We start from the raw sequence: 25,000 nt of genomic DNA, 5'->3' as shown, positions 1-25,000 counted from the left end.
GGACTGAATCATGGGAAAATGTGCTGTGATTTAGGCTTGTCATGTTAACAAAGGAGCATTTTGAGTTAGTCACCTTTAGCTTTACAGTTCTTCCATCTATTTACAGAACATATGTTGGTATGAGTATGTGTATGTGTTGATAGGTTAAACTAGAGTATTTGTTTGTTGTTCAGTTATACCTGCATTTGTTTTGAGAGGAAAAATAACTTGAAATCTATTTATAACCCGTCCAGCTAATGCTTATGCTTATTGCATCTGAAAATATCTGTGCAATGCAACCACAGCAAAACTGGTTGCACTATAAAGACATCCAAATGTTTCTGGAGATCACTGTTTTTACCTCCAACTCACACAAACACACAGATGATTAAGTGGAGCCTCAGGGTCCTGCACTTGCCGGCTTTCATTATAATAATGCATCGCGGTGTGTGTTTGTGTGTGCCTGTGTGTGCTTAAATGTGTCACATCTCATGATTTGTGTGTGTGTTATTGCGACAGCGTGGCTTTGTAAAACGCTGTGATAGCATTTGAGCAGCGCAGTGTGTGTCGGCTCTCAGGGGCTGCCGGGTAGTGCATACGGTGGAAGGTAATATGAAATGCTGTGGTAATGCTTGTTGGTGGGCTGCGAGCATTGAGTTGTATTTGCGGGACCAGCATTTTGGTCCTTTCTTGTCTTTCGACATTTCAGCATCCTAAATGCTGACAAGTTCAAGTGGCAGGAGCAGAAGCAGTCAGGGGTCAGCGGATGGATCAGTCTTTTTAGTACTATCCAGAAAAATAACAAGTGCAACTTGTGTTTGTTACATGAAAGAGCCACTTTGCTGCAGTTGGAAGACAAATTCCTTCATTATAATGAGGATGTGTCTAAAATCTGAAGTTAGCCTGTCAGTTAGCAACCACGAAGATGCCCCACCGCGATTACTCACCACGATGTAAAGAAAATTAACCTATAATGAAAATAAATGTTTGTTACACTCATAATAAATATCCCAGTGTTACATAAAATGTTTTATTCAATTAATAACCTCTAACTGGAGAGCTAACTCCCATTATACACTGCACAGTCTGAAAAAAGGTAAATGAAGTGCAAAGACTGGCCTGAATAGTGTCCAAAATGTTTTTATTTTGTTATCTGGCATGAAAAGAAAACAGAATGATTCTTATTTTCAGGCGATTCTACATCAATGAAATCGTAATTCTGAATATTCCATTTCTGCCAATAGATCCATATAGATCCTACAAACTTTTCGGGCAGTATGGCATAGCTATCTATATCAGGCTTTAGCTACACAATTACAATTACAGTTACAATTAGTCATTTGGCAGACGCTTTTATCCAAAGCGACGTACATATGAATTCACACACCGATGGCACAGGTTCAGTTTTGTTTTTTTGGGGGGAGTTCAGTATCTTGCCCAAGATACTGTCCATGTGGACTCTTTACAGTCCAGCTTCATACGTCTGCTTTCTATTTACTGTGAGGTTCAAGTGTACATTTAGCCTGTGATCACTTTATGGAGACGTCTGCCGTAAACCGACATCAATGCTCAGGCCATCCACTTCCAGGATCATCTTCCATCGTGTCACTGCAACAACTCAGCGACTCCAATTTGCTCCAAATTGCTTTGAGGCAATCCAAGGCAAGGGTAAATGAGAGCGAGCAAACAATTGCCTGTGTTATTAAACCGGCGCCAAAACGTCTCGCTGCTGCTACAGACCTTAACGACTGACATGAATAACTTTGATGGCTGTTTTCCCCAACAGGTTTCCAAATGGGGGAAGGAAAGATCATTAACGAGGAGCGGCTGTCAAAGTTATTCTCGCCTATCTTAAAGCGCCGTACGTCACCTTATAGTCATTGTGTCGTTTCAGTTTCTAATGACTGATGAGCCAAAACAACAACAAATGAACCACTTCCTGTCGCCGTCCGAGCGTTTTAGCCACCGGAGCTTTCAGTGCATGCTTTGGTCGTACTGCACATGCTTTGCAAACACGGATAAGGTTGTTTTTTCTGTTTCTTTTTATTTGAAACCTGAATGTGTTTACTCATCGCTTACCACTGATCAAGTGTCTCCTCTCTTACTTGTGCTTCGTTTTTGTTTTTTCTTCTTTTTCATCCCTCCGTTCTGTTTGCATGGCTCCCCTTCCTCCTCTGCCTGTATTCATGCATGGGACGTGATGGGAAGAATTGGAACCACCGAGCTGTCACTCAAGTAGGCTTCACTTTGATTAGAATATGATGATGAACAGTTATGTGTTTTATTTACTTTGCAGACACACATTGCACACCTGACAAACACGTTACACGAACTCTCCGTCAAGCCCCACAGTTCCTGTGACGTTTTTTTCTTACACCAACATTTCAGCTGTGGCGCTGGATGAGAGTACGACAGCAGAAGCATCAATGCATGAAATAAATGTCACAGAAAGCCAGTAAAGATTTGTGCTGCTTGTCTGTTTTTCATTGGCAGGAGATCAACGATCGGATTGTTTTCTACAATCTGAAAATGAATAACAGCGTCACTAAAGCTGCATGAGAGCTGATTCAGTCCCCACAAGTCATTTGTGACAAACTGACTGCAGCAAGGCCATACAGTTGACATTTCAAAATAAAAGTCAAAACAAGGTCCATCTACTAATTTATCACAAGATATGCAAATATTCAAATGTCCTTTTTTTTTGAGGACTTCAGTAAATTAATGCTACCTTTAATTAACTAAGTCTCAGGCGCAGCAGGAATGCTAATAATAATAATAATAGTTCCCAATTAGCCTAATTTAGCATAAAGACTGTTAGCCAGGTGAAACAGCTAGCACATGACTTCCTGTAAAAAATGTTGTTTTTTTATTTATTATTTTTAATTTATTATTGTTTGTGTATGTATTAAACTAACAGGATACATTGTTTTGGTGTTGGTGTTATTTTTTAATATGCTTCTGCTAATGTGTGCTAATCTCCTGCTATCTCTAGCTTCAAACTTAGTTCAGTTCTGAGTATCTTCTCACCTCACTCTTAAGAACAAAATGAATGTCTTGTGCTTAAGATGCATAACATATGCAGTGACTGTAATGTCCTTGGTTAGGCTGTTTTAGCCTATCTTAGCATAAAGACAAGGGAAACAGGTACCACACAGTATAAAACCACGAACTTTTTCTGTTTGTGTCAGAAAGACGCAAATGAGACACAGTGTGCTAACTGATGCTAAGCTAAGCTAATTAATGAGAACCTGAACAAGTCAAGGCACCTGACCCAGGAGACATGTACAGATTACATAACAAATAATTTTCAAATTAATCCCATGTAGCCCAATTTAGCACTGACTGAGGAAACAGCCATCATGTAACTCCACATAAAACCACAAATTGTGTTGTTTTCATTGCTGTTTGTGTCCAAATTAAACAAAAGAGATTAACTGGAGAGTTTTAGAAGTGCTGGAAAGGTTTATTTTTAAACTTAAATTGAGTTTATCACCTTCTGGCTCTAGCTTCACATTTAGCATATAGATAGTCAGTCTCATCTAACTCTTTGCAAGAATTCAAATAAACATATTTCCCAAAATGTCAAACTATTCCTTCAATGAAATCTCTCTGACTGCGTGTCTGCTCACACAGCTTTTTCACATCGTGTGTCTGCAGCAGAGCTCAGAAGCAGGATAGCGCAGATTATTGAATTGTGTAGGAACTCAGGTCTGTAAAGTGATTTTAGAGAAGCTGAGGTGTCTGGCAGGCAGCTAGATCAGATCAAGTGACAGCAAGTGCTGCAGTCGTACTCGGATTGCAGACCACAGCACATTAGCAAAATCAATACCCCTCCCAGTACGCACACACACACACACACACACACACACACACACACAGACCACCGGCAAACTGATGGGATTGTCTGTTTGAATCACTGAGTGGGTGTTTCAATATACAGTTAAGCTGAGTAGACATTTAGCTGCTGGTTATGCAACCGCTAGAAGTTGAACAATTTCATCACGCTGCACAGGAAAGCTTTTAAAATCAACTCAACATATGTTAACACTTAGAATTGCTTGTTTTCCCTCATGTTCTTTGTATATTCTGTGTTTGCTGTTGTCGTCACATCATATTTACTGCACCACTTTAGGAGACAGGCTCAGGCGCTCGATGTCGATGTGAAATGCTTTAAACTGTTTGTTTTCCTCTCGGAGTGTTCTGATATTATGTAGCATAGATTTTCTTTTGTTTAATATCTGATGTGGGAGTCAGACCTCGAGCAAACACGAGTACATCACTTCATCATACTTCATGTTCACGGAGGGCTTTATTGCTGTTTTTACATGATAAAAAAGATCACATGGAGTGAAAGCTTTTTGAGGGAGATTATTAGTGTTAATTAGCAGCTACCACCAAATTGAAGTCATGAATCACGAAACAGAAACAACATAAGGACACACAAGAGGTAGAGAGGAAAATAGAATAATGAAAACATAATAAATAACAAAATGTTGTACAAGCACCTGGACTAAAACAAGAAAACGTACTTTACTTCAATCCCCATTTACATTTTAAGCAGTACATCTAATAATAATAATACCTTCTCAGGTTAAAGTTATAATTGCTGACAAATACTATATATTCAAATACTTGTAGCTGTCCTTGCAGCTGCATGCAGCTACATTACAGTGTTAAACCTTGTATTAAATGTTAATACTGTGCTTATGAATGTGAGTCCAGTGTTACTGCATTTTAACGTGGCATCATTTTGGTAGTTCAGCTTTTTAAGAAACTCTTTTTGTCCACTATAAATATTGTTTCAAACGTCCGCCTCCCTCTCTGTCGCTCCCCTCTTTGGCTCCTCTTTCAGGGGATCAGCAGTCTGTTCAGCTCGCTGAAGGTGGTCCGGCTCCTCCGTCTGGGTCGGGTCGCTCGTAAACTGGATCACTACATCGAGTACGGGGCGGCTGTGCTGGTCCTGCTGGTCTGTGTTTTTGGACTGGCTGCTCACTGGCTGGCCTGCATCTGGTATGTTCATGACATTTGTTCCGTATTGATTTGTTATTATTTTTCGTTTGGTAGCATTCATCAAACTCCGGCTGTTCCCAGCACTTTCCGCCTGCCATCACAGAGCTATAGATTATGTACAGAGAACGTTTTCCAATCAGGAATATAAATTCATTTCATACAGTTGTCAGAAAGGGAATAAAAGAGGACATATTAGGTTAGTTACTGCATATAAGTTACGTAACACGTGCTGACTGACTGCTACGCTCTGCCCTCACTGTGATACATTAATAGCAGAGCCAATTAATATAATGAGGCCATTGATTAAACTAATGAATGCGTTAATTAGCAGTCATTTTTTTGTCAACATACTTGTTTTCATGCATTAGAACTGTATGTTTTCGTACCTTAAAGCCAGAAAGAGTTAGATAGCGGTTTCAAGAGAATTACTTTGTCCCTCATTAATATGCAAATTTATGGAGCACGGGCCTCTAAAGTCTAATCAGATCATCTACTCTGCAGGGGGGCAAGTGTGGTGGAAGCATTAAGTTTCCATCATGTGTTGTGCTTGATTTATCATGTTTATGAGGATGTCTAAACACACACAAACACAGACACAAGCAGATGGCAACTTAATGTCCTGAATGCATAAAAGGTGGGGAATATGCTTGATTATATTGGCCATATTAGGATGAATTTCAGCCGTGCAAAACAATAACTTTTCCACGTTACACATGTTTTTTTCTCACTTCACCCATTCCTCAGACATCCTCGAGTGTAATATATTCACAATCAGAAGAAAACATCAGCCAGAACATCGTGTGTGTCTCCAAGAACTCAAACAGCGTCGTTTAAGATTTCACATGTGTTGTACTCACAAACCAGCAGCTCACAAGAGGCTCTCACCAATTTCATAAACACTGTTTATTGGTCCAGACAGGACAATCAAACCAGGCTCAGGTACCAGTAAAAATAGCTCCTGTATCGTTTCCCTCAGCGTGGTTCCTGTGGTTGCCATGGTCACACGCCGGGAAAAGTTAAACCATCATCAACAGTGATCACCAGGGGAGGAAATAAGAAAATGTAAATCCTCTGACACAAAATTTGCTTTATCTTTGGGGGATTTTCTCATTTTTTTGCTCTTTTCTCTTGAAATACTGTTGAGTTTTACAGCCTCAGATTTCTAGAAATGATTGAAGCGATGGGCCGATGTGCCGCACAGCCAATAAGAGTGTTTCCTTTTGAGCTTTCACCACACCAACATGAACCCAAAACAGACAGGAGGACGGAAAACAACAAGGGAAGCAAACAGTGTTTGCTGCATCATCAGATTCACCTAATTTATATTCTGAATGTTTGTTTTTCATCTCCTCGTCTTCCTCCAAGAAGCTAGCTAACTCAAAGGCTTCATATATAAATAGACATATATGTGTGTGTGTGTGTGTGTGTGTGTGTGTGTGTGTGTGTGTGTGTGTGTGTGTGTGTACCATGTATTCCTTATGTTGTGAGGACATAAATCTCTTTGCACTCTCACGTTGTGGGGACTCGCCTTCCTCACAGGGACAAAATGATCAAATCATTTTATGATGAAGAGTGGGGTTAAGGTTAGGATTAGGATTAGGCAAGTAGTGGTTTTGGTCATGGTAAATCTTCAGGAAATGAATGTAATGTATGTAAAGAATCCTACCAGCTTTGGTGATCCTCTGGCTTTAGGGCCATAAAGTTCACATGTGTGGTTCTGACTGAAATGTCTCAACAGCTATTGGATGGATTGCCACAAAATTTGGTAGATAAATTCATGTAGCCCTGAGGATGAATTTTAACCTTCATCCATCGCCTTCATTCACCTCAGCACCTAATTAGCAAGTGTTAGCAGGCTAACATGCTAAACTCAGATGGTGAACATGGCAAACATGATATCTGTAACATCATGCTAGCATAACATCATCGTATTAGCTGATGCACACGTGGAGTTTGAAGCGCCTCGTAGAGCTGCGAGCATGGCTGTAAATTCACGTCTTTGATTTCCTGTCTTTTTGGACCCTTTCTCCACACTCCAGGTACAGCATTGGTGATTATGAGGTTATCGATGAAGAGACCAACATCGTGCGCATGGACAGCTGGCTCTACATCCTGGCTGAGACGGTGGGCACGCCGTACCGCTTCAACGCCAGCGGCTCGGGGAAGTGGGAGGGCGGGCCAAACAAGCACTCCGTCTACATCACTTCCTTGTACTTCACCATGACCAGCCTGACGAGCATCGGCTTCGGCAACATCGCCCCGACGACGGATGGAGAAAAAATCTTTGCCGTGGCCATGATGATGATCGGATGTGAGTGGAGGCGCTTTATCTTCCAACCAATGCAGCAGCTGCATGATAAATGAGCAGTGTAGCTATGCTCTTTAAAGCCACAATCCACTGAGGCAGGTGAAGAAATGAATTATGTATACGGCCAGTTCAGAAAATCTAACTTTGCAGATGATTAGCTGGGCAATATTTCTAACTTTCCTGTACCCGTGAATGTGCTGCTTAGGTTGAATATAACTGGCTACCATTTCAATAAATGTATACTATCAGATCTGATGTTAACATTTCGGCATGTTAGAAATGCAGCGCTTTAAACAGGCTGCTCCATCACTGTAACACCACAGCTGCTGATTGACTTCTTGAGGAAATGCTGAGTTACTGCAGAGTTCCATAATTAGCTCAACTGAAAAATATATCTAGATAGATAGATACAGTATATCTGTGCATGTATGTTCATGCAGTGTAAAATGAAAAAATCCCTAATGAAGTTTAATGTTTTCAGACTTTGTGTATGGCTTTCAGTTTCTTTTCAATGAGAGCTCTGTTATTCTTGCCTGCATTAGACTCATTACCTCAGTTTGCTGTGTGACATTGTGCTGAATTATTGAGGTTTTCTGGAACGTGACGCATCACGTTTTTCTGATATGCCTGAGAAAAACAAAACCAGCTGCAACAGTGAATAAGGAGGCTGCTCCTCAGAGGCTGGAGTTCAATGAAGCATTTTTGACTAATTTTATGGCTTGCTGGCTTTTTTTTATTTATTTTTTTTGCATGTACATGTTTTGTACACTGAAACAAATGAGCCACAAATCAAAACAAATACTGAAAAAGATGAGTATGAACAGTGTGAACAATGTCTATTTGTGTCACCTGTTGTGGTTTACATGCAGAATTCGCCAGTTTTGCTGCAGACATCAATAACAATGGATTGTAATTTAGTGAAGAAACACAACTAACAACACAGTCTGCGCAGACGGAAGCAGCGCGCCCTCCTTTCCACATCTCAGTATGAAACATTGATATGTTATCTCCTGCTTGTGTGGCTCATAATACAGTGTACAGCGCGGTACCATTATGTGTGGCTGCACACAGAGAGCAACACCTCGAAGCAATAACTGACACCGTCGGATCGGTTCAGTGCAGCGCTCCCTCCGATCCCTCTGCAATCACTCCTCACCTCCGTCGCACTGCTCTCAGCCCGAACCTCGACCCTGAGGCGAGAGGTTGATTGTAGCCCCTCTCTCAGCCTTTTTGGCTGCTCGGGTTTATGAAAACAGTCTCCGGGGAACTTGCAAAACTCACCTGCAGACTTGTCTAAATTTTGCATAGTGAGATACAAATCATCTTAAAGCGTAAATATCTAAAAACCAGACAGCCTCGGGAGGTTTGTTGTAGATGCAATCTACTGTAGTCCATGGCTGTTCTCTATGAAATATGGATGCCCTGATACTGTTCTATTTTTACCACCAGCACTGGATCGGTGCTGGCAGTAGAAGATCACAGTGTGACGAGGGATTCGGGGGGGTGGCACGGGGAAGGGGGGGCACTATACATATGTCCTGTTTCTATAGCAACTGTTGGCCTGGGGCTTGAGTTTCAGACTACTGTCTTTTAACTACCTTCAAACGAGCCAGCTGTTGGATGCCGAGCAGCGCTGTGGCGAAGTTGTGCACGTCAGCAAGTGAAGAGCGACGCCGAGGACTCGCTGAAGCGTCGTTCCACGGGGACCGATTGAGTTTCTTTTGTCACAGCGTTTTTCTGCTTATCAGAGGAGTGAGCGATGCCATCTGTGCTGAAGCTGGAGGTAGCAGACATCCCAAAACTTTGAAAAGGAGACATTTGTCAAAGGGTGTTAGATTTAACAGGCTCAGACCATTTAAAAACCTTTCTTGATCTGCTGACTTGATTTTGATGTCTGCCGATGTGCAGCGCTGAGAACGTGTTGGAGCGTTTTCTTTGTGTCGAGGCGATGAGTATCATACCACGCCACAACGCCTGACGACACGGTACAAATGAGCAACGGTGATGAAAGGATGAAAGTTGTGGTTATCCTCGCCCTTGAGGAGTTTTGAGCACTTTTTAATGAGCATTATTCCCGGTGCAGTTTTTCAGCACTTTGATTGTGCGCTGCGAAATAAACAAACACACACAGACGCATGCACAGGTTACTGTCATCATCTGAGGATAATTGAAATGTGTGGCTGGCATGTTTCCTCTCCGTCCCTTCTAGCAGGGCTAATTAGGGCTCCATTGCCAAGAGAACAGTACACACACACAGAGCAGACATCTGATGGCTTTGATCCACACACACACGCCAGCTGTTGCACCAGTTCAGCCACCTCGGAGATGCACTGCTGCACTCCTCCTTTTCTTTAATTCTTCTATCACAACACAACTTAAGAAAACATATCTGGTAGGACACACTCAATACGAAGCTGTAATTATGGTTCTTCCCTTTTGGCAACGAGTTATTGATTATAAGTGGAGGAAATGATGAGCAGTAATTGTTTATTTCCCATGTGTTTGATTAAAGTGCTCACCACATAAAACAACTAAGACTTCAGGCACATTTGATACCACTGACAGAAAGGAGCCGTCTATGGACGTTTCTGAGAGATTAATGTTCCTGTAAACCAGGTTTTGTCATTTTTAATGTCCTTGTAAACCAAGTTTTGGAGAATTTTATGTCCTCATAAACCCTGATTTGGAAATGTTTTGTGCTTGTAAATATAGTTTTCTTAAGTAATCTTAAAATCTGCTGCAGTATTATGTGTCCCTGGCTTCATAAACCTCTTCAAAAATCTTCCAAAACCCACAGGATGAATACTTAAAAAACTAAATGTTGAGCCAAAACCTGAGTCTATAACAACCGTCATGACCATACACACACACACACACACACACACACACACACACACACACACACACACACACACACACACACGCACACACTCGTATGTGATATGTCATATCAGCACAAAAAATTCCCTCCATCACAAACTGTCTTTATCTTCAAAGCCAACACATAATCTTTGCTGATGCTTCACATTTCCTGTGAACTTTATCCAAATTCATCTTCTCCCTTTTACGTTTCCCTTTATTTCCCCAGCGCTTCTTTACGCCACCATCTTTGGTAACGTGACAACGATCTTCCAGCAGATGTACGCCAACACAAATCGTTACCACGAGATGCTGAACAGCGTCCGGGACTTCCTCAAGCTCTATCAGGTGCCCAAGGGCTTGAGTGAAAGAGTTATGGACTACATTGCCTCCACCTGGTCCATGTCGCGGGGCATAGACACTGAAAAGGTACGTCGTCTTTCATGGCTTTCCTGTGGTGTGTGATTACTGCCAGTTTTTTTATGATTCTTAGAAACATAAAAAACATCATTAAACAAGCAGGAAATAATGTGTTGATCAGGGAGATTTTTATTACTTCTGACAGAGCCAGCCCAGCTGTATCCCCATTTCCTGCCTTCATGCTAAGCTAAGCTAACTGGCTTTTGGTTGTAGCATGAGAATGGTAAAAAAAAAAAAAAAAACCTCATTTTAATTTCATTTAATTCTGTCTCCCAACTCTGACCTCACACAGTTCCTACACATCACCACATACACAACTCGTTTTTGTTCCTGGTTTGTTTTACATAACATCAGGCTGTTCGTGGCAGCGTTCAGCAGCCTGTTATCCACAGCAGACAGCGACGCGGCTTTTATAAGGCAGCAATCAACAGTTACCACCAGCCACCCCGCTCGATTCAGATGACACTAAAATGATCTGATTGAGTGGAAATGAAGCATTTAAAGCCAGAAGCAGATCGATTGAACTGGTGCCACTCCAGAAGCCGGAAGCCTTTCATATCACTGCACCCCCTTTAAATCCACCTGTCCAAAATCCAGTCATGAAAATTGCGTTATTTTGCCTCAAATAATTTCTGCTAAGACGGGGATTTTGTGAGCTGAGCAATTTTTGAGCCCTAATAGTTAATCTGTACTTATCTACTTCTCGTGTTCTCTGTATATGTTACGCTTGCGCTGCATCTATGTATTATTTATTTGTCTGGCTTCAGGCCACACTAAAGGGTCTAAAAATGGCACATAATCCCTCTCTGCTTGACATTCATCTTCAAAGAGATTTGTTTTAAAGGCAGAGCCCTGCGCCGGCCTGATATCCTGTTGATTATGTGTACTTGAACAACATGCTGCCACTTAGTGACACTCAGCAGAGTCCATGTGACCTGCATGTAAAACCATGAAAGACAGTTCATACTGGACGCACTCGGTCCTGTCCAGTAGATACGTCCACATAAAGTGTCCACAGACAGACATCACAGACAGACTGATTGTACATATTTCTTTGAAACAGCCTCTTTTAAGTACTATGTCACCTACTGTGAAAGACTGTAAGTTAAGTCACATCCAGACTCTATGATCACATCCGAAAAGACAAAAACATGGTGGAGTCTGACCAGCGGAAGAATGATTCAGTCTTATCTGATGGAAAACAAATCATCAGCCTTCCTTTGATCTCTTCTCTCCACTCGTTTCTGTTCAGGTGTTGCAGATTTGCCCGAAGGACATGAGAGCAGATATTTGCGTTCATCTCAACCGGAAGGTTTTTAAAGAGCACCCGGCTTTCCGGCTGGCCAGCGACGGGTGTCTCCGAGCGCTGGCCATGGAGTTTCAGACCATCCACTGTGCCCCCGGAGACCTGATCTACCACGCCGGTGAGAGCGTGGACAGCCTCTGTTTCGTGGTGTCGGGATCTCTGGAGGTCATTCAGGACGACGAGGTGGTGGCCATTTTAGGTGAGTCGAACGCTTTTGCACTATTTTTTTCACCAAATTGCACTCAGCATTTTAATAATTAATAATTTGCTTTCACAACATTCAACGCTTCCTGTTCCCCCAACTGTCAAAGGACCTGCCCCAGATCTGCTCATGTTTTTCAGCATTTTAAGTCACACATTTCTGAAGCTTTAACAACGGAGAACCGAGTAGCTCCGATGCAGATGTTCTGCTGTCTGGCTCCTACCAGAGTTTATTATGTTAGAGACACATCAACCCAAGAAAGACTGGCAGTGATGACAATAGAAACCCACTTGAGTCAAACTGGCCTCCAGCGCTCCTCCAACAAAAAGGTTTTGCTTCACAACAACAAAATGTTTCTTACTTTACATGCTCCTGGTTTCTGTCTGTGTAGCACTAACTCTGTCTGACTGCAGTGAAAACAGCCGTTTGGGGATCGTTGTCTGCTGAGTCATCAGCTCAGGATTTGGACAAGAATTTGTTTGTCACAGATACTCGATCCTGTCGGTGGCATTTTGACTGTCTGCCTTTTTCAGCTTGATCTCACTTTCAACCACAATCCCCCTGAAGAATGACTCGTATCTTCTGAGCAGCGCTCTGTGTTTTAAGACCCCCGACTTCAGTGCTGAGAACACCACCTTCATTACACAAAGGCTTCAGTGCTCTGCTGATAATTGTCTCTGTCGAAGACGTTTCATTTACTCTCATACAGTAAATGACGGAGAGCAGTAAATTTCCGCATGTGAGAAGCTGGAACCAGCAAACAAATGACTCAGACGATTCATTGATTGTTATTAGCCGTTGATTAATTTTCTTTAGGTCGACTAATTGAATAATCGACCAGCCGCTGCAGCTCCAGCCCCATAAATAATCAGAATGTGAAGGAGAGAAGGTGCAGGAGGGAGAAGAAACCTGTTACATTATACATGTTAATGCAGATTTGTGCAGTTTTGAAAGTAAGACCCACAAAAAAAGATGTCTGATTTATTTCTTATATATTTATTTTAATGTTTTTAGTGCTGTACACTGCATGGACCAATGCCACACACCACAAAGCCAATTTATGCTCAACTAGAAAATACACATAAAACATTATAAAAGACAAACTTTGATACAGTAACATTTTCATATATTTATTGTAAAACGTATAAAACTTTCAGGCTGAGCCCTGAGTGGCGTCTTCGAATTGTAACTGTAGCTCGTTAGTCAGCTCTGATCTTTAAGTCCTCTAATTATGGCTGTCAGAGGGTTAAGATCAATACCCGTGCCTGCGAGAGGGATGTGTGTAAAACATACGGCTGTGGGTGCATCACAGCTAGATCTTAATCAATTTTCATTTCTTTCTGGGAAAAGCTTCACAGATTTGCTGCTGGTTAGATGAAACCTGTGAAGTGAAGGTCTTCCGAAATGTTGGACCTGATCTGAAACTGAAGAGTCTACCCAAACCTGACGAGCATGTTTTTTAATATAGAGAGACCCAGCTGGAATGGAGCAGCGGATAATTCGAGCCGGTTTCTCTGCAGCTGTTTGCTAACAAGCTCGCCACCGTCAATGTTTTATTCTCAGCTTATTTCTGCTGCAAAAAGAAAATCATTGCAGGTTTATCATCTGTGAAACAAAGAGTTCTTATGATTTACCACATGGACTGATTCTGAGCTCAGTCCTCTTTATAATTTGGACTCCATGAAGTTCTCTAACTGCTAATGCTTATTGATAAGGAGTGAACCAGACATTTTTCTAACTGCCTCCACACGTTCCTCCTGAAACGCACCTTGATGTGATCTAAGGGAGGAAGCTACGATTTTATTTATCAAGGTAGAGAGAATAATCTTTTCCTTGTGTAAGCTGGCCTCATGAAATCCCAGCAGAGTATTTTCTTTCTAAAACGCCCTCCTTTAAATTTGCCTAATGATTGATTTAGTGAATAATGGATGGCATGCTCTGGCAGGCCCCGTGACACCATCTTGGCTGTTTTTCATCAATAACCTGCGATCGGTTCCTTTGTGCAACAATCAATTTACTGTCAGGCTAATACCATTGACCTGGATGGAGACTGTAATGGAGTCTGAAGTGATAAACAAGTCACCGCTATGAATCCCATTAGCCTAATGGCACCGTGAGCAGAGACAACGTGTAAAGTCCACCTGCAAACAAGACTGAACATCTCATTTAATCCTCAGTCTGCAGCTGTTTGGCTTCTCATCCCTCAGACTGCTCCAGATATTAGTGATAGTTTGATTATTGCTTTTGCAACTTGAATTTAACAGTCCGCATTGCAAACAGCTTCTCATCCTGCAGTTCAAAGGAGTAATCACACGTTTCCACTCACATAAATCCAAATAAATGCATATTAACTGTGTGGGACGCTGTTGATTTAGATGTTGATTGTTATGAGTCATATGTGGTCACTTAAAGTGGTGCATGAGTTTGTGCTTTGATCAGCTCCTGCTGCACAAATGGCAGCATGTTGAGCACTTTAAATACTTCAGTTTCTTCAATGATCTAATAGGCATTTTATCTAATTAAAAAGATATAATGAATATATTTTATAATAGTTAATACATAACACATAATAGTTAATACATTAATGCTTCATAAATCCATTGTACGACATTAATAAGATCATCTTTCAGGTTGCCAGGTTGTAAAAAGTCTTCCTCATCAAGCGTGACACTTGTTTTGTCCTTTTAGTTATGCTGAAAAGTTGCTGATAATAGATTCTGGTCCAGATATCCCTCAGCTCTTTTCCAGAAGGTAAGTGGTCAGACAATCCACTGACAGAGGGAGGGGACATCCTGATGAATTAAAGAGCCAGCAAAGGAAGTGTCATGCTGGAGATGGATTTTCTACGACCTGGCAGCCCTGAAAGTTGGTCTCTACTTTTTTATACCTGTTTGTGAAGCTTTACTCAGAGATACATTAACCACTGATGAAGAGTTACAGCTTATAAATCCTTTCATAAAATGGGATATATTAGAAGGCAGTGCTGACTTTTTTGCTTAAGCAAAGGGGACTTCTGATTGGCTGGCAGATGTCCATTAAACCCCAAATGTTGCCATCATCAACAGAATAACCTCCATTATGAATGAGTGTGTAACATGTATTGAAGTTAGCCTTGTGTTGTGTGATCAGTGAACTCTGATTGGTGCAGTGACGTGTAAAATAAAGGATTCCAAGGAGAAAAAACATTTTCCTTCCATTTAGTTTGTTATTTATTATTTAAAAGACTCCTCAGAGCGCATCATTGTTTACAGGAGGCACTTCTGTTCTAGACGACAAACATGGAGAGCATGACAGTACGTGGACCACAATGCAGTGTTTCATGATCACTTTCTGATTAAGCAACATTTATATAAGGTTTACAGCCTGTAATCAGTGGCTGATGAATAATTTATTGATCAGTTATAATTAATAAGGACAACTTTTGGGTGGTGAGTTTATGAAGAAATGATTGGTTTGATCAGTTGTTATTAGGAAACACTGCAGACCATCTGGACTAAAATCCATTTATTAGCACCTCATTAAAACATGATGCCTCATTAAAAAGTGAGAGAAACTGTTGGTGTACTGTGGTGGAAAATAACTGAAATGTATTTGTTAAATTAATGAAAATGGGGGCGTTACAACCTTTGACATGAGAGAAGGTACAGACAGAACGATTAGAAGACCTTGGACTGTCCCCGATTCCCCGAAGATATCCTCATCGGAAACTGGTTCTAACTGGATTTTAGAGAGGAAGACAAAATATCTAAGTAGAGGCGTGAACGCCCTCTTTTTGACCTCGTCGTCACGGTGGTGTGGGGTTAGTGGATGGAGGGCAGCAGGCTGAAATCTGTATACAGATCAAAGGAGATTTTTAAATTTTTATCAATAGCAAGTTGCTCCATCTTAACAGACACGTCTCAAAAGACACTTAAGACACAATAAATAGATGAAACACAAATATGCTACGCAAAATAAACATGTAGCAAATGCAGCTAAAAGCTTTCAGCAAAAAATTTCAGACATGCTCTTCCACTCCTGTTCTCATGAAATGTGTCTAAGGCATCTATAAAGCTTTAGTAAATGATTTATCAACTATTGTTAACGTCATTTAATTCAACTCACAAGCCCTTTATAAAAGCTGCCTCAGTAGAAAGTAGGACTGAATTTTTGGAGAGCAAACATTTTGGATTTTACCTCTTTGTCCTCTATGTGCAGGGAAGGGGGATGTATTCGGGGATGTTTTCTGGAAAGAGGTGACTCTGGCTCAAGCCTGCGCCAACGTCCGAGCGTTAACCTACTGTGACCTCCACGTCATCAAACGGGACGCCCTGCAGAAGGTGCTGGAGTTCTACACAGCGTTTTCCAACCACTTCTCAAGAAACCTGCTGCTCACTTACAACCTGCGAAAGAGGGTGAGTTTTCCTCACCACAGCAGGACACAGTCAAGACCAGTATAAGGGTAGTTCATGAAATAATCCTGAAATGTGATCGACAAATACAAGATTTTCCCACGGGACCCTGCGGATTGATTCCCGTGTGAAACCAATAGTTAACATTGATTGTTTTAAGTAGATATTTTCCATTTCCAAAAGCTGAAATGTTTCTCAGAAGCTTTATTTTGAAAGTCCAAGCAGAGAACAAGGTGGACAAAGTTGTGCTGAGGGTAACAAAAAATGGAGAATTTATTTCCATGTACACAAATTCTATTAATTCTACTAAATTTCATGTTTCATCTAACAGCTCACTGTCGCTGCTCCCTCTTGTTCTCTTACACCCTGCGATACTTAAAACTGACAAATCTGCTGATACAATAATACCAAAAATGACAGCGCTATTGTTTGATTGACACTTTATTAAGGGACATTTGCAGCCGGTGCTAACCTCAGTGATAAATACATTGCGTTTCCTGCAGCTTCTTGACAATAAAAACCAATCCGGCATGAGGAGAGTGATCAGTCAACAGTGAAACTGAAACCAGAGAGATAAGAAAATGCAAACAGTGAGGCTGGATTACATGCAGATTACATTACATACCCCTGGTAAATGATTTGTGTGTGTGAAGGTAATTTGAACTTTGCTGCTAACAATGAAAACTACTGCAGTGACAGATAACGACTGAACGTAAATAAATGAATGGCTCTTGCTGAAAAACTCAGTTAGATATGAATCTTTAGCCAGGAGACGGGTAGCTTAGCTTAGCACAAAGACTGAAAGCAAGGGGAAACAGCTAGCCTGGCATAGCTAGCTAGCGATCCTATAGCTCAGACAGGTGAGCTAATGGTCTCCTGGCCATAGTGGCACATGTCAGAGGCAGATATGAGAGCGGTATTGATCATCTAACGTTTGGCAAGAAAGCAAATAAGTGCATTTCCTAAAACGTGGCAGCTACCAGACACATTAAACACACACTCCTTCAGTTCCTTCATTTAATAACACAAATGGAGAGGAATCTACTATTTATTCATTATGTATTCCTCATGCTACACAGCTAAACAACAGTGAGCAGCCGCCATACATTAAAGCCGATACTGCAGCTTCATTCAAAACGAACAGCTGTGATCAACAACTCAAGTGTGGCTACCAATCATTACCTCATTCATAATAAGGTTAGCCCGCCCAAGAGACCGCAAGAGAGATTGAATGGCCTGCATATGAAGAGGCAATCTCATCTGCTGCATTCAGCTCACTATCCACCAGGGTCCCATACTCTCTGAACATATACAGCAGGGAAATCCAGAGATGAACAAGGAGCCATTCAGATGGAGCCTGTGAAGTTGTGCTGTGGACTTGGGAAACCCAGCGCTCGATATGTTCGGCATTCGAGTGGTTTTAAGTTGTGAGAACAGTGCGGCTATGAGACTGACAAGAAAAATGGATGCTGTCTTACCTCTTCAAGAATGATGGATGATTCTGTGCTCATGGACGAGAAAACAGCAGATGACATAAAATGAAAAGTAAACACAATGCTCCAACTTGGAGCGAACACTTCCACTTTCTAAGTTATGGACACCAAATCAGTTCATTGTTCACAGACGAGACTCTCCTCATGCTCCTCTAGCTGACACTGCACTTACTCAGAGACGATTCTTTCATTGGCTTTTCTGCAAAGATGAAACATAATACAGAATTTTCCTGTCCATAGTCTTTCAGTTAAAGACCATTTAGGACATTGGGACATTTTGGGAATTCCAATTATTCGCTTTGCTCCTGGGAATTTGATGAGAAATACAGTGCTAGATCAACAATATTAGCTAATTGCAGATATACTGGTATTGGCACACTGTGAGGCTGCTAGTTTGTGTTTGTGGTTCTTTGATATTTGTGTGGATTAAATAAACATGGCGGACTGTAACGTATCAATTAGTTTTAGCGGTGCTGGTACAGTTGATGCATTTGATTACCTTCGGAAAGAGCCAGGCTAGCTGTTTCCCCTTACTTCCAGTTGTTATGCTAAGCTAAGCTAACCAGCTATGAAGACATGAGAGTGAAATCAGCCTTCTCATGTAACTCTTTGCAAGAAAGTGAGTAAACATATATCCCAAATGTCAAACTGTTTCTTTAAAAGGGCATCAGAAATTGCACTGACAGGCAAACTTTGAGCACAGTCTGAAACATGAAGCAGCAAATGTTCAGTTATCATGAAAATAGATGTTTTGAGATGCTGTAGTAGCTGCTTTGATTTCATCCATAGAACCTTTAGGACTTCTCAGTTTGGTTTATAAGTACAAGACAGCATTTTAAAGACTGTATGATGCTGTAAAAAGCTCCAGAAAATGTAGTAATTACTGTTTGAAAGAAGAATGAACCATCATGCTCATCCATTATGTTTTTAGTATTTACCAACTACGGCTTCCATGAGGTTTTAGGAAGACTTGTGGGAGGTGTAGCTGACAAAATAAAACAAAAACTACACTATAACATTACATAAAAACACAGACCATGAATCTTATTTTTAAATGTATTTAGCCTCATGGGGATTTGTTCTTCATGAGATGTGACCAAGTTACAAGCAAACATAAAACAAAAGCAGAGAGGGAAAAATGCAAAGCTAAAGCTGGTGATTCAAATGCTTGAGTTGTCCTTAGCATCTGTGTGGTAAGCTAACGCTGTGTCTTCACCAGCTGAGGCCAGAGGCATGGTATGAACTTTCCCTCTGCGTTGTGGGAATAGCCTCTTTAAGGTGACATTTAAGCACACACATTTTGCAACATCCTCCTCACACAAACTGCATAATCAATAAGACAGACACACCTGTTCACTGAACTGAGGATCTGGTTTCATGCTTTTATTTGTTGCATTCAAGAGATTAAGTTACAGTATCATTTGCTTGATGCAGTCAAACGCTGATATCTTAGCTCCTTCAAAATGAACTTTATATTCTCTTGTAGATCGTCTTCCGAAAGATTAGTGATGTGAAGCGAGAGGAAGAGGAGCGACAGAGGCGTAAAAACGAAGCCCCTCTGAACCTGCCACCTGATCACCCAGTCCGAAAACTCTTTCAGCGCTTTCGACAGCAGAAGGAAGCCCGGCTGACGACCGACAAACCGCAACTCGATGAGCATGACATTGAGAAGGGCCCCGTGTATGTGGAGGTCCCGATAGCTAATACAGCCATCACAACTACCAGCATCATCACTGTCACAGAAAGCCCAGCAACACCCTCATCTTCATCGCCTTCATCTTCGACACCCCCCAACTGCACTCCATCAGAAAAGGTGAAGCTGCAGGTGCCATCACCCATTTCTTTGGTCGGAGGCCGGTCTGCTGAACCCCTCAAAGCCAAAGGCTGGGGTCGCTTCAAGGAGTCCATGGCCAAAGCTGAAAACTGGAACAAAGTGTCTAAAGCCGAATCCATGGAGACTTTACCTGAACGGACCAAGGTGCACGAATCACAAATGTCTCTGAAGAAGACAGACTCGTGCGACAGTGGTATCACCAAAAGTGACCTGCGGCTGGACAAAGTGGGCGACTTCCGCATGACGCCCCAGGACCGAAGTCCCGTCCAGCCTCCGGAGACCAGGCACGCCTTCTACCCCATCCCAGAGCAAACGCTTCAGGCCTCGCTGCAGGAGCTCAAGCTGGAGCTGAAGGACGACCTCAAGAACCTGAACGTCCGGGTGTCCGGCCTGGAGGCGCAACTCACGGAAGCACTTCAGCTCCTCAAAGCGAGGAAATCCAGCGCTGGCTCTCCGCAGCCTCTTTTTGACATTTCCAGACCTGCTTCACCAGAACTGGACAAAGAGGACATCTTCTCTTGAAGGATGGAAGAATCATCAGGCAACGGTCGGCTGTGAACTCAGCTGGAATCCACTAACATCCAGATTATTGGATGGCGGCGGCTGCTCTGGGCACCATTTAGAGTAGGCAACAGCGTGGTCCTTAAGACGCACCGGCCTTCATCATAGGGCTGCACCTGTTGGTTAACAAGGGATGGCGAGGTCTGAGCCCAGATTTGGTGTCATAACCCTGAACATTTGGGGGTTTCATAAAAACTGACAGCTCTATGTTTGTACATACGTTTGACTTATTTTTCCACTTTAATGGAAAAATAGCTCGAGTGGTTTGATTTTAGTCCTGAGTCTGTTCACCACCTCACATTTTGAGTCTGGACCGAAGACGATGGTCGTATCTCTGCAGGAACGCTCCAACAGAAACAGCATGACCCCCTAGTTTCTTACTGAATCGTCTGTATGAGATTCCTTTGCATGTCACGTAAAATAGATGCGTGCCTCAAATTGCAGATGGTGCGTATTTGATTAATGGAGGCCACACAGCAAGTCATTTGCGTTATTTCACCATGACAGTGAGAAAGGATGGTCTTTGCAGTCGTTGAAACACTCTCAGAGCAATTTCCTCAAGCAGCTGATGAACTCTTTTATTATATCAACTGCCAGGATCATTATGAATTACGTAACAGATAACTCTGGCCAAGCAATCAGATTTTCAGAGACGTCTTTCAGCAGAGTTTATAATTTCAATAAACCAGGGGCCTCGTGACTAATGCAGCGCTGGTGTGGCAGCAGTGAGCGAGTTATCCATCTTTCCTGGTATGTAGTATTTTTTATTCTCATATATTAAAACATGTTACGTGTACTTTGTATGAGAGCTGTGCATTTTTAGCTTTGGCTTAATGAGGCAATGCTGGTGGACATGAAAACGGCTGTGCCCCCTGCGTATTTTAAACGTCAAGAACATGGTAAGGAATGCCCTAATATTTCTAAAATAAAATGTATTTATGTAACATAAAACTTCACATGTAAACAAACCCAGATAGTCACTAGAACCTGTTTTAGGGACCACTGAGGAACATTCTTACACCAGTTAGCATGTTTTAATGTGTATGTCTTCAAATTCAACTGAGATTAAACATCATCCCATGAGATATAAGATGACCATTAAAAAGAGGTAAAGATAAAAAAAATAAAAATTCCTCATTTCCCGAAAAGTTGGGTCGCTGTGTAAGAGAAATAAAAACATTCAGTCATTTGCAAACAAACTTTGTTTACGATGATCAGTTTCACAAAACGTTCCTGAGCCTGTGTATTAATCTCCTTTATCCAGTCATGTGTTCACTAAGTGGTGACCCTCGCTCCAAACGGTTTTGGAATCGGGGTTGTGGCTCTGCTGAAATCCTTCCTGCTCTGCAGCTGAACTGTTAGACTGATGGACAGATTCATCATCAGTTTGCTTCCTAAATTATTAAGCAAGATAAATCTCCGAACTGAGAATAGACATCCATCACAGAGGGAGGAAATAACTGAAGTTATTCATTCGCTCATTACAGAACTCTAATAAGTCCACAGAAAACGGACATCAAGTAAAGCAGAGCCGTGATGTATCCTGCAAAAGTTATGCATATTTAGTTGTTACAGTGGAATTCATCAATTGATGCTCCTTAAAAACAATGAATAATGGAAAAAAAGTCTAACATTCAGTAAATATGGCTCATTTTTGGAACATGAAACAGTTTTTCCTGATTGCTGCTAATGAGGTCCAGAGTAAATCCATTGTAAAAGATATAATATCACTTGTCAATGGCCATACTTTTATTTTTAAAACGAATCATTGTTTTTAATTGTGGGTCAAAACCCAAAAGTGGTTTTGGGGTTGACCTCTTATAGAAGCAGGAGCTTTAAATTTATCTTTGAAGTAAATGTATTCTTTCACATGTGAAGAATACCCATTTTTCTATATTATTTATTATTCATATGGATAATTTATGTTCCCCGCATGCCTTCTGTCTTATCAAAACAAGCTGAGATGGGCGCAGCTGAGAGGAAAGACGCCGAGGTTTTTCTCCAACACGTTCTGTAGCTCCATTCCCATCAAAAATTCAGCTCACTAAAAATAAATGGGCGCGTCGTCACAGAAGTGAGAACTCGTTTGGTTTACAGTCGCTGTTTGTGGGTCTTTATGGGTCTGCTTTCACGGGAGATCTGGATCATGGAGAGGGAAAGGGACTAAAATCATGACCTCTCTTTCACAGAGAATTCATAAAGCTGCTGCTCAGTGTCACTGAGGAATTTCGTCACCTGAGTGGAAGAGAGGATCTAAAAATGATGTAACGGCAGGCGCAGTGTTCATCTGAGCTCTGACTTCTTTGGAGCTGCAGACAAACGGTGGTGAAGAGTTACGGCTGGCAGGGCGCTGAGTTCAGTTCATTTCTAACTGCTGTTCTGACAGTTCATTAGCCTGCAACCACACTGAGACTTCTTTCTTATTCAAATTATTGCTCAGTTACAAAGTCGAAGCTCTGAGATAAAAGCGCTTTAAAAACTGATTCTTACAGTTTTGACTTTTAACATAACGTCATGTAGAAGACTTGGTGGAGATTAGTTTTAATTATCGTCACCGTGCTTTTGGATGTGCGCAATTAAACTAATAAAACAGAGGATCAGAGTCGCGAACCGGCACTTTACAGCTCCTCGTGCAGCCAAATAATGTTACAGAGGTCACATGTTTATTGTTCTTAAATGGAAATTTTAAAAAACTGGGCAACTTTTATGACAGTGCAGGGTTGAAGCTCTGATTGGCTACTTGGCATCAGTCAAATCTGGCAACACCGAATAGGTTACACAAGCAACATGGTCAACCACATTGATAAGGACAAGCTACTGATGTGCAGCGCATCAATAACGTTTTTAGAGCAATTAAAGCTAAAAGATTTCTTCTTTTCTCTGGATACAAATTGTGCAGCAAGAAATTAGCTTCCTTGTATGAAGTATGACCAATCAGAGCACAATATGTCAATTATGTGCTCAACACACACATATGCACACAGATTTATGAGGACAGACTATCTACTGTTGGTTTGTATGTAGCGTTAAGGCCAGGAGATGATTAGCTTAGCTTAGCATAAAGACTGGGAGCAGCAACTAGCTTGGCAGCACAATCAAAGATGATTAATTAACACGTAACATCTCACTCGTTTCATCCAAACACAGTACAACATGTAAAAGGGAAAGTTGAGGTTTTATGGGGAGTTGTGTGGAGTGGGACATTTTGCACTTTGGACATTGTCAGGCTAGCTGTTTCCCCCTGCTTCCAGTCTTTATGCTAAGATAAGCTAACTGACTGATGAACACGAGCATGGCATTAACCTTCTCATTTAACTCTCTGAAAAAGGTGATTTCCCAAAATAATAAGTTGTGTAGTTCTTTAAGTTTAATTAGACAAACTGGTGATGATTGTGAGCTTTAGTCTGGAGTCGTTTGCATGAAAGCTCCAGATTGCAAACAACAACACTCACGACAATGCTAAAAACATAACTTCATGAAGTGCTGACTGTTTGTTATCTGTTATCACTAACAGATTATGGTGACATGGTGGAAAAGGTTGTTTTTAGCTATAATAAACTGCTGTTTCATTTCACCAGTGACACACATGAATGACAGAATAGGAAATTTTTGTAAAGCAAAATTTCATTTTGAATTACACAGGTCTTTTTTGTTGGAGGTGCTGTCATCTCCCCTCATGTGATTGGCTATGTTTTTTTTACCATTTCCTTTTCATTTCTTTCCAGTTTACAGTAACAGGAACAGAACCAGATCAGTAGAACTGTTCCAGATAAAAATCTGATTTCATGCCACTCTTTGAACGCAGCCCAGTAACGACATGGCATGTGGAGGGACCACTCACGCCTGTCTCAAGAGGCGAAGTTCTTTCACCATAAATGTGTTGCTAAAATGGGATGTAGGTGCACTCGAACTCAGAGACAAGATTCTTAAAAGCAATATGTGGTTCTGTGCTGTAACATTTTTGAACATAAAGGTCCAAATGGTGACAAAAACATAGAAAACCTTCAGCTTCAGTGAAAAGGACTCTTACAGTACTGCACTACCACTTCATGACATTAACCCTAATATTATTTAAGTCATTACCTTTGATTGCTACTGAGAAGCATGCAACACTGTGCCTTCATGTTATTGCCCCTTTTCAGGCCTGCAGTGAGAAAAACGTCAGATATCCAAATTACTGTCGCTCTGATTTGAACACAGAACTATTTTTGTGGTCAGCCCTGGAAAGCTGCCTCGTTATGAAACCCTGCATATACAGTATATATATACATATATGTATGTATGTGTATATATGCACAAATTATATTGCAATGATTAGATTCTTAAGAAGAAGTCTGTTGTATGAGTGATGTAATATGCACATGCCTCTATGTTCACATGTCATGTGATGAGCAATGTAACTATTTCAAGCACAATGGGAGCTCTTTGTTATGAACCGTGACATACTATTCATAATAAATATTTTATACATACTCCACCCTGTGTGTCCTCTTTAGAGCAGCGTGTAGCATCCATTCTGACCTGTGGGAAATGTCACTCTTTGTGCTTCAGCTCCTCAGCTCCTCTCAGAAAGTGTAACTCAGCAGGTGTATTCTCCCGCTGATCGTCTTACGTCAGATAAACCTCACAGTTCTGTG

The 25,000-nt window shown here is 41.4% G+C and overlaps 1 protein-coding gene across 2 annotated transcripts in view; it reads left to right on the top strand.

The window, feature by feature from the left end:
- kcnh1a (potassium voltage-gated channel, subfamily H (eag-related), member 1a) overlaps positions 1-21,463 on the top strand; it is a 36,296-nt gene extending 14,833 nt beyond the window's left edge. Inside the window, exons 7-13 of one of the 2 annotated variants that reach the window (XM_070978349.1) lie at positions 2,188-2,214; positions 4,832-4,989; positions 7,029-7,300; positions 10,386-10,585; positions 11,829-12,081; positions 16,282-16,478; positions 19,455-20,446. In XM_070978349.1, the coding sequence (XP_070834450.1) occupies positions 2,188-2,214; positions 4,832-4,989; positions 7,029-7,300; positions 10,386-10,585; positions 11,829-12,081; positions 16,282-16,478; positions 19,455-20,324 (1,977 nt within the window). In that variant the 3' untranslated portion in view covers positions 20,325-20,446. Of the gene's footprint in view, positions 1-2,187; positions 2,215-4,831; positions 4,990-7,028; positions 7,301-10,385; positions 10,586-11,828; positions 12,082-16,281; positions 16,479-19,454 lie in introns of both variants that reach the window. The other variant, XM_070978348.1, reaches the window with a different exon arrangement.
- The last annotated feature ends 3,537 nt before the right edge of the window (positions 21,464-25,000 follow it).

This window comes from Chaetodon trifascialis, chromosome 13 (genome assembly GCF_039877785.1).
Source record: "Chaetodon trifascialis isolate fChaTrf1 chromosome 13, fChaTrf1.hap1, whole genome shotgun sequence".
NCBI classification, from domain to species: Eukaryota; Metazoa; Chordata; class Actinopteri; order Chaetodontiformes; family Chaetodontidae; genus Chaetodon; species Chaetodon trifascialis.
The sequence above is the reverse complement of the archived record's forward strand: the minus strand, read 5'-3'. Positions and strand labels throughout refer to the sequence as shown.